Consider the following 10,237-nt stretch of genomic DNA (forward strand, 5'->3'; position numbering starts at 1 on the left):
GACGCTTCAGAACCGGAAGCAGCATTGGGCTGGGCATGGCGGCGGCTGCGGAGGGCGTCCCTGCTACGCGACGCGAGGAGCCGGCTAGAGGTACTACACGGCGTGGCTGGAGTTGATGCGGCTTTTGGGAGGCTGGGTCCGGGTGCAGGAGCGGGTGCATCTGTCTGCCGCGCCAGGGCGCTGAGATGGTCTGGCCCCTGAGCAAGGGAATGGAGTTGGCGTTTCAGGCGGGCGAGTGCGAAGTGGGGAGCTTGAGATCGTGGCAGGTGGAGAACGAAGGCGCCTTGACTGCACGAGCACAGGTCGGGAGGGACGTAGGAAGAGGTCGCTTTGCCTAGGTTAGGTCTGGGTGTGGATCATTTACTCCTACACACTCCCACCCCACCCCCTGGGCCAGATGATGCTGCGGTGGAGACAGCTGAGGAAGCCAAGGAGCCGGCCGAAGCTGACATCAATGAGCTCTGTCGAGACATGTTCTCCAAAATGGCCACATACTTGACTGGGGAACTGACAGGTGAGACGCCGCCCTGGCTGATCCCGATTGTGCTGTGGCGTTTGGCTCCGCAGAAACCTGAGAGGTGTTTTAGGAGCCTCAGTCAGTGGTTGAAAGGAAGGAAAAGAGCCCCGCCCCCGCCCCGCCCCCACCCCACCCCCTTTTTCCTAGGGAAGCTCAGGACCCACTTTAGAAACATAAACCACAGGCCTCTTCTAATGTAGTAACAACAGCTAACAACGAAAGTTCCCCGCTATTAGTCAAGAAGTGCCTCCCTAGGGGAGGTGTATTTTAAGCATGAGTGTGAAGGAAATGGAAAAGGGGGAAATGCTACAATTAGTAAAAGAGCTGGAATCAGCAAGCAATTTGATTAGACCAGACGGTTAGTCTGAAGATTTGGTGATCCATCTTTCGGATATAGTTAGACGTAGTTCGGTGTGCCTGCACCGTGTGTCTGCGTGTGAGGTAGAGTCAGAAAGTGGAGTCTGCACTGTCATAAGAACTTACATTGTTTCACTTCTCTAGAATTTTTATTTTAAATTACACATACTTTGTGTTTGTGCATATATACATACTCAAAGGTCATGGGATAGCTTTTGAGGGTTGATTCTCTTCTACCATAGGTCGGAGTACCACACAGGTCTGCAGGCTTGTAGCAAGTGCCTTGCCAGCTGAGCCATCTCACAGGCCCCACCCCCAGACATTGTCTGGGATCTCAATTTGTGAATCTATGAAAAAAGGCTTAATAGAGAAGTTGAGGGGCGGGGGGTTGTAGGCCACCAATATGTCAACCTGATTATTCATTTATTTTTGAACAAGAGAAACCGTAACAAAATTCAGATTTGTGTGGTCTTTCTGGAAGTTCTGAAGATGTGGCAATAGTAACTTACCTTTCTTTTTCTTTGTCTTTTCTTTTTCTTTTTTTAAACCCTGTATGATTTGGTTTGTTCTCTCTACTCACCGATTCCTCTCCTTCAGTAGGACTGAGTGTCCTTTGCTGTTTAGCTCTGTTCTCTTACTGTTGTTGGTTTTCATTTGTTGCAGTTTAGACATGTTTTCTGGGCTGAGAGGAAGCATACTCGTCTGTGGACATGAATGACTTCCTTGTGTTTATTAGATGAACTTTTGCATTCCTTACATTCTTTTGCTGGCTTCCAAGTGTGTGGCCCTTGTTTTAGGGAGATTATTATTTGATAGCAGTGGGAGCCAATGTGGAGGAGAACAGGAACAGGGGAGCAGTTGCTTGGAAGGGGGTGGAAGTCTGAGGCGAAGTGAAGAGGAGTGAAAGGGAGAGTAAGGGTGTGACGCCCCCGGATTTGTCGAGGTGGGTGTCGTGAGGACTGTCAACCAAAGTAGGAAGCTGAAAGGAGAACAGTGTGTATGTGGGAAACGGTTTCAGTTTTGGCTGCCTGTTTGTAGCTGTTTCTGAGCCTCTCGGGTGGGGTTTCAGAAGACACTCAGGTGCCTCGTGCATCTGAGTCCAGAGCTCCGAGACTGATCTTTGCAGGGGAGGCACTGTGTGTGGAGGTGGAGGCTGTGCAGAACCTACAAGTGACCTCTTTAGGGCCTAGACTGACATCTCAGGAGATGGAGCAGTTCATTGTGAATTGCTAGGGATTGAACCCAGGCCTTTGCATATACAAAGCCTTGTGTTGTCCAGTGAACTACATTTGCAACCCCAAATAATTTTGTAGATAATCACTTTGAAGTTTCCAAGTGATTATAAAACTAAGTCAAGCCAGCGTTATTTCTCCACTATTGTCATTCTGACTTGTACAAATGCTTTTTGAAAAAAAAAATTTAATTTATTAATTTATGTGTGTGTGTGTGTGTGTGTGCGTGTGTGCATCCACACATGCACAGGTGCACACATATGTTTGTGTATGTAACCATGTTCCATGGTTCATGTGTGGAGGTTAGAGGACAGCTTTCGGGAGTCAGTCGTCTCCTTTCACCATTTCGGTTCCAGGGTTGATTGTTTCGCAAGCACGAGGACCTGAAGTCTGGGGAGGTAGAAGTAGGAGGGTTCCTAAAACTCACTGGCCAGTCTAGCTAAATTTGGTAAGCTACAGTTTCAGTGAGAAATCTTGTATGGAAGAAATAAGGTGGATAGCAATTGAGAAAGACTCATTGACTGCTAGCCTGCACATACCTATGTATACACACACACTAGTTGATACCATGTATATATGTATATATATATATATATATGCACATAGAAAGTTTATATTTCTAGTTCATCTGTATATACTATGTCAAAATCCTCTAGATTATTTATACGTATAATATATATATATTTTCGAGATAGTGTTTCCCTTAATAGAACTGTCCTAGAACTCACTCAGAGATCCGTCTGCCTCTGCATCCCAAGTGCTGGGATTAGAGGTATGCACCACTACCATCTGACTTATATTTTTTATGTTATATAAGTACCAAGACTATTTCACTTCTTTTTGCTTTGACACGAGTTTACCATTTCTTTTCTAACTGTGACACAAACTCTTCTAGACCTTGCTTAGTTTCGTTTGTTGGTTGGTGCCTCAGTTTCTACTTAGACATACAGGGTTTAAGCTAAGTATAAATGTCACAGATTGAAAGTGACCTGGGGTGGGTGGGGCTGGAGAGATGGCTCAGCAGTTAAGAGCATTGGCTGCTCTTCTAGAGGACCCAAGTTCCGTTGCCAGCACCCGCATGGCAGCTCACAACTGTCTGAACTCAATTGCAGGAGATCTGACTCTCACAAAAACTTGCAGGTCAAACACCGGTGTACATAAAAGTTAAAAAAAAAAATTAAAAAAGGAAAATATGTTAAAAATAAAAAAAGTAACCTGGGGTCTTTCCTTGGACTTCCGTGTTCCCTCCCTGAACTGTTTTGACCTAAAATTCTGTATTCCAGTAACTTGAGACAAATCCTAAAGGCATTCCATTCTCTGTGCATTTTAAAGCCACCAGCGAAGACTATAAACTCCTGGAAAATATGAATAAGCTCACAAGCTTAAAGTACCTTGAAATGAAAGATATTGCTATAAACATCAGCAGGAACCTCAAGGACTTAAACCAGAAATGTGAGTACCGCTCTCCATCCCTCAAGTAAGTGCTGCTTGTACTCAGTGCTCGGGAACAGGGTATCCTTGCTTCCTGGGAGCTCATGTTTCTGAATATACTACTGACCAAGGGGTCTTCTTCCATTCTGAAGATGAGTGTGCTTCGGTGGGATGCCTATTTCTGTCTCTAAGCCTTGCTTTTAGTCAGTATATTCTAGAGAAGGAGAGTAGACAGAGGAGAGTCTAGTGAATTGATTTAACAATGAAATCCCCAAAGAACTACTTTATAAGCAGAAACTCTGTGAATTGAAAATGTTCATTTAGCATGGTCTGACTTATTTTTCCACTGAAAAATGCCCATTGTCACTAGGGCATCCTTAATATGGGCATGGCCAAGACGCTAACTCATCCACAGAAACGTTTCCAGGGAAGGGAAATCTGAAAAGGAGAATGACTTACTTACTTTGGCTGGGTCAACGATGTACCCAGGAAGCCAGCTATGTCTTCACAGAGCATCTGCTCTGCCAGTGACACTCATGACAGCCACCCGGATCCTTATTGGGCACAGCAGGAGAAACTCTAGCTGTCTTACCCTCTACTCTTTCTCTGCTTGCTGACGCTATGCGGACATTCTGTTTATTTTTCAAGATGCTGGACTCCAGCCGTATCTGGAGCAGATCAATGTGATTGAGGAACAGGTGGCGGCTCTTGAGCAGGCAGCCTATAAGTTGGACGCTTATTCAAAGAAACTGGGTAACTATTTTTACTTCTGTTTTGATCATTTAAGGTTTGTAAGTGCTTGGCCTGAGCACCATGTGCATGAGGTAACTGTGGAGGTCAGAAGAGGGCATCTGGTCCCCTGGAGTTGGAGTTACTAAGCTGCCTTGTCGAGGCTCAGAACTGAACCTGTGACCTCAGCAAGAACATAAAGAATACTTAACTAGGCATGGTGATGCACATCTGTAGCCAGTACTCAGGAAACTGAGGCAGATTGTAAATTCATATTCAGGTCAGGTTATACAGTAAGAATGACTCAGACAAACAACCAAGGGCTGGAGAGGTGGCCTCAGGGGTTAAGAGCATTGGCTGCTCTTTCAGAAGTCCTGAGTTCAATTCCCAGCAACCACATGGTGGCTCACAGCCATCCATACATAATAGGATCTTTTTTTTTTTTTTTTTTTAGTTTTTTTCAAGACAGGGTTTCTCTGTAGCTTTGGAGCCTATCCTGGCACTAGCTCTTGTAGACCAGGCTGGCCTCGAACTCACAGAGATCCGCCTGCCTCTGCCTCCCGAGTGCTGGGATTAAAGGCGTGCACCACCATCGCCCGGCCACATAATAGGATCTTATGCCCTCTTCTGTTATGTAGGCATGCATGTAGAGCACTCATGCATAAACTATAATAAATAAAATTAAAAACAAACAAACTTGAGGAATTAATTATTTACTAAATAGCATTTTTGTAGTTACTGATTTATCAAGCACTGTTCTGAATGATTCACATATTTTATATTCTTCATTCTCCCAAAATCTGTGATTTTTGTTTTTTGAGGCAGTCTCCTTATGTAGCCCTGGCTGTACTGGCACTAACTGTGCAGACCAGGCTGGCCTCGAACTCACAGAGACCCACCTGCCTCTGCCTCGTGAGCACTGGGCTTAAAGGCATTCATCACGAGGCCCACAATTTTTTAAATTTTTTAAAAATATTCCCATGCAGCCGGGCGATGGTGGCGCACGCCTTTAATCCCAGCACTCGGGAGGCAGAGGCAGGCGGATCTCTGTGAGTTCGAGACCAGCCTGGTCTACAGAGCTAGTTCCAGGACAGGCTCCAAAGCCACAGAGAAACCCTGTCTCGAAAAAAAAACCAAAAAAAAAAAATATTCCCATGCTCTAGGGAAGGTAAATGTGGTTAAGAGGCAAAGCAACTCACGTAGGGATGCAGAGAAGGTAAAGCACATGAAGGAGCCATGAATAGGGGTCTGATTACGGTGCCACACTCTTAACTGTGGTTCAACATGCTGAATATCCTTAGTAATGTAGACACATAGGTATTTTAAAAATTGAATCATTGCTTATGTATTTTCCTGAAGGACTGCTTTTTCTCCAAGGAGAAGGTTAGTGCTTTTAGTGTTGCTTGCTGCCTCTGGCTGTTATTTACTTGGTAAAAAGTAGTGAACATGTTTTTATCCTGGCTAGCTTTTATAGGTTCTTTTCTTTCTGTTATTGCTACTTGCTGGCTGATTCAGGAGAGAGGTTTGTCAGTGGCTATTTAACAGGAGTAGTGATCGACAGTCATTTTCACTACTTACAGTTCCATTTAGTGTTTGCTCTGAACCTCCCCATGTAAAGGCGCCATGCCAAGTCTGTTGAGATTTTAAAAGCCTTGAGCTGGATGTAGTGACATATGCCTGCAACCCCGTGGGAGGTGAAGGCAGGAAGATCAGGAATTCAAGATGAACCACCTTAGGCTGCCTAAAAATTTATTTAAAACAAAATCACAATAAGAGGCTTATTTGATGACATTTTAAATCTCTGTATCTTTAGGCTCTTGTGTTTTTCCAAATTGCTTTCCTAAAGTGACATGTAAGAAGAACATAGGAGGGCTGAGGACTGGGATGCAGCTCAGTTGGTACAGTGCTTGCTTGCTGGGTATGAAGTCCTGGGTTTAAGAGCACCACATCCTAACTACTAGACCACTGGGTTCTATACCCAGCACTGGACAAACAGGGCACATGGTGTGTGCCTGTAACCCCAGCACTCAGAATGGGGAGGCGGGAAAATCTCAAGTCTAAGGTCAGCCTTGGCTGCCTAGTGAGGCTGAGGCCAGCTTGAGATTTGTTCTTCTCCTTTTTGTTTGTTTGTTTGTTTTTAGCCTTTTGAGACAGGGTTTCTCTGTGTATCCCTGGCTGTCCTCCAGGACTCACTCTGTAGACCAGGCTGTCCTCAAACCTGGAGATCCGCCTGCCTCTGCCTCCCAAGTGCTGGGATTAAAAGCATGCACCACCACCTCCCAGCTCAGTTTGAGATTTGTTAGACTTGTCTAGGCTAGGTAGATGTGGGGTTGAGGGGTAGGGAGAAGAGTGGAGAAATGGAAAAAAATAAAGATGTATATTTATATTTCCTGAGTGTTCAAGTCTGGTTCTAGAGGGTACCTGGGATTATGCCTGGGAGGGCAGTTTCCAAAGTTTAGTAAGGCTTCCAATAGGGCAGGTGCCAATAGATCTTGCTTCATCCTGTCTGAGCTATCCAAACATGTCTGTTGACAGAGTTAGGACCTAGTGACTGTGGTTTGGGCTCTCAGTCTGGGTGTATACATTTGATTATTCCAAGTTATGCAGGCCCATGATCTCTGTATTCGAGCAGATGATGAGATTGAAGATGCCACCTCCTTAAGAGTAGATCTGAACTTGCTTGAAAATCTAACTAATAAGTGTCTTTGTGAGAGCTAGTGTTGAAAGATATAACTCCTCTTCTTCCCCAAATAGAAGCCAAGTACAAGAAGTTGGAGAAGCGATGAGAAGTGTGCTCTTGTGAACCAGGTGGTTATTTTTTTAATATGGAAGAATGTTTTATGACCACTAAATCCTGAGGCTGGCGAATCATCACAGTTCCTCGGGAGAAATCTGCGCTGGTTAATCCCAAAGCCTTGTGATGCTGGATGAACTGGAGGGCTGTGGCTGCTCCGAGTCTCTGCCGAGGCGGCACCTCACACACCCAGCCTGGGAACTGCTCCTCACTTTATACTTGAATGCTTCATCATCCCTACTCTAGAGTCCAGGTGTACCCGGGCTTGCTGGCAGTCAAGTGAGAGTACTTGCCTGGTAGTGGTCAGCACATGATTTTCTACATGGCTGGGGTTTTGTTTTGTTTTCTATTGATGATGCTAATGTATTATTAACAAGATTCTACATTAAAAAGGAAAACAAAACAAATGTGTGTTTTGCAATTTATTACACTTTGTGTGTCAGTAATTTGTTTTTTCCATAATACTGCCAATAACAGAAACTCCTAAACTAATTCCAAGGCCATCTTAAGGACCGAGCAGAAGGAGTGAGGAGTGTTTTCACAACTTAGTGTAGGAGAGCTTTCCTTAGCCCACTCCCACCCCCATTAGGGATCAAAGCTAGACCTTGAATATGCCCACTCAAGTGCTCAACCAGGAGCTATTTCCCCAGCCCTTTTACTTTTTATTTTAAGGCTGGGTCTCTTCTAAGGCAGTGGGTCTCAACTTGTGGGTCACTGGCCCCCTCTGGGGTCACATATCAGATATTCTGCATATCAAATATTTACATTACAATTCATAATAGTAGCAAAATTACAGTTATGAAGTAGCAATGAAATAATTGTGTGGTTGGGGTCACCACACATGAGGAATCGTAATAAAGTGTCACAGCATTAGGAAGGCTAAGAACCCCTGCTTTGAGGTATCCAATAGGTTTTAAATTTTTGACTCTCCTGATTCAGTCTCCCCAGAAGCTGAGCTCATTGTTCTGTACCACAAGGCTCAGTTTTTATTTGATTCAGATGTGTGGGTAAGATGACACTCTTGACATCTGTTCCATCTTGGAAAATGTGATAGACACGATGTGTATGTGTTCCTGTGGTGGTTTGAATAGGAACGGCCCCCATAGACTCATGTGTTTGAATGCTTGGCCCATAAGGAGTAGCACTATTATTAGGAGGTATGGCCTTGGAGGAAGTATGTCTTTATAGGAATATATCACTATTAATAAAAACCCAGAGACAGATATTGGGGTTCAACTTGAAGGTCAGAAAAGCAAAGCAGCCCAGCTACTGGCTCTTACCTCTACCTCAGTCTGAAATGGCCATCCTGCCTCCAGGTATCTTCAAAATGAGACCGTGTCTGAGAGCTGTCTCCCCCCATCTTATATTCCTCTCTAGGGCTGGGATTAAAGGAGTGCATGCACCACTACCACAGTTTCTATAGCAAACTAGTGTGGCTACTGGGACAAAAGGTGTTTGTCACCACTGCCTGGTCTGTAAGGTTGTTTTACTCTCTGATATTTAGGCAAACTTTACTTTTAATTAAAATACAAATGAAATATCACTACAGTAGGGGTGGGCTTTGAGGTCTTATATTCTCAAGTTATGCTCAGTATGGGCCACAGTCTCCATCTGCTGCCTGTGTATCCAGATGTAGAGCTCTCAGCTCCTCCAGCTCCGTGTCTGGAGAAGCACCATGTGTGCCACCATGTTTCCTGCCATGACATTAATGAACTCAACCTCTGAAACTGTAAACCAGCCCCAGGTAATTGTTTTCCTTTGTAAGAGTTGCTGTGGTCATGTGTGTCTTCACAGCAATAGGAACCCTAACTAAGACAGTGTCTATGTGTTATATGGGGAGGGTAGGGAGTAACATTCATATAGTAAAGTGTTTTGTGACATATTTCCTACTTGTGCCTGTTGTGGGAGGGAAATTTGGGGGGACTCAATTGCCTAAAGATATCAGATGATAGTGGTTAATAAAGAAACAGTTCGATAGAGAAGAAATGTAAACTTATCTATAGTAGCATGCTATTAGCTAGCAAGGTTCCTGATGTTCTCAGTGTCATTCCCAAGTGTGGTAGTTTGAATAAGAATGGCCCCCAAAGGCTCATATATTTGAATGTTTAGTTATTAGGGAGTGGTCTGTTTGAAAGGATTAGAAGGGCTATGGGGTATGGCCTTGGAGGAAGTGTGTCACTAGAGGTAGGCTTGAGGTTTCAAAATCCCAGGGCAAGCCCAGTGTCTTTCTCTGCCTGCGGATCAATATCTAGTTCTCAACTACTTCTTCAGCACATGTCTGCCACGCCTGCTGCCATGCTTCCCGCCATGATGATAACGGACTAAACCTCTAAAACCGTAAGCCAACCCCAACTAAATGCTTTCTTTTATAGTTGTCCTTGCCATGGTGTCTCTTCACAGCAGCAACAGAACAGTGACTAAGACCCTAAGAGAGATTATTTCTCTTTACACCTCTCCTGACTGCTCTAGACCATCATCATTTATCCTTACTTCTTTTTAAAAATTGTTTTTATTAAGCTATGTATTTTTCTCCGCTCCCCTCCCATTTTCTCCCCTCCCCTTCTACTATCTCTCATGGTCCCCATGCTCCCAATTTACTCAGGAGATCTTGTCTTTTTCTACTTCCCATGTAGATTAGATCCATGTCTGTCTCTAGTAGGGTCCTCATTGTTGTCTAGGTTCTCTGGGATTATGAATTGTAGGCTGGTTTACCTTTGCTTTATGTCTAAAAGCCACTTATGAGTACATATGATAAACTATGCCTTTTTTTTCTGAGACACGGTTTCTCTGTATAACAGTCTTAGCTGTCCCGGAGCTAGCTCTTGCAGACCAGGTTGGCCTCAAACTCACAGAGATCTCCCTGCCTCTGCCTCCCGAATTCTGGGATTAAAAGTGTGCATCACTGCTGTCCTATCCTTCCTTCTCTGATCTATAATGGGCCCTTTTATTTAAGAAAAGATGGATGTGGATGTATGTTTTGTCTGCATGTATGTATGTGCATCACATGTATGTCTGGTGCCTTTGGAGATTAGAGGAGCGTGCTGAATCCCCTGGAAGTGGAGTTATCAATGGCAATGAACCAACATGTGAGTGCTGGGAATGGAACCCAGATCCTCTGCAAAAGCAAAAGTGCTCTTAACCATGGAGCCATCTCTCCAGCCCCCAAAACTAAAAAAC

At 44.4% G+C, this 10,237-nt stretch overlaps 1 protein-coding gene across 2 annotated transcripts; it reads left to right on the forward strand.

The window, feature by feature from the left end:
- Bloc1s2 (biogenesis of lysosomal organelles complex 1 subunit 2) lies at window positions 1-7,463 on the forward strand. 2 transcript variants are annotated; one of them, XM_041661763.1, is made up of 5 exons: window positions 1-90; window positions 398-514; window positions 3,439-3,558; window positions 4,186-4,290; window positions 7,021-7,463. In XM_041661763.1, the coding sequence occupies exons 1-5, from the start codon at window positions 36-38 to the stop codon at window positions 7,050-7,052; spliced, it is 429 nt and encodes a 142-aa protein (XP_041517697.1). In that variant the 5' UTR covers window positions 1-35; the 3' UTR covers window positions 7,053-7,463. The 2 variants fall into 2 exon arrangements, with proteins under 2 accessions (XP_041517697.1, XP_041517698.1); XM_041661764.1 differs by lacking the exon at window positions 398-514 and having other exon boundaries at window positions 19-90.
- The last annotated feature ends 2,774 nt before the right edge of the window (window positions 7,464-10,237 follow it).

This window comes from Microtus oregoni, unplaced genomic scaffold (genome assembly GCF_018167655.1).
Source record: "Microtus oregoni isolate MIOR12 unplaced genomic scaffold, Mior012 000012F_ref0000307, whole genome shotgun sequence".
Taxonomy (NCBI): domain Eukaryota; kingdom Metazoa; phylum Chordata; class Mammalia; order Rodentia; family Cricetidae; genus Microtus; species Microtus oregoni.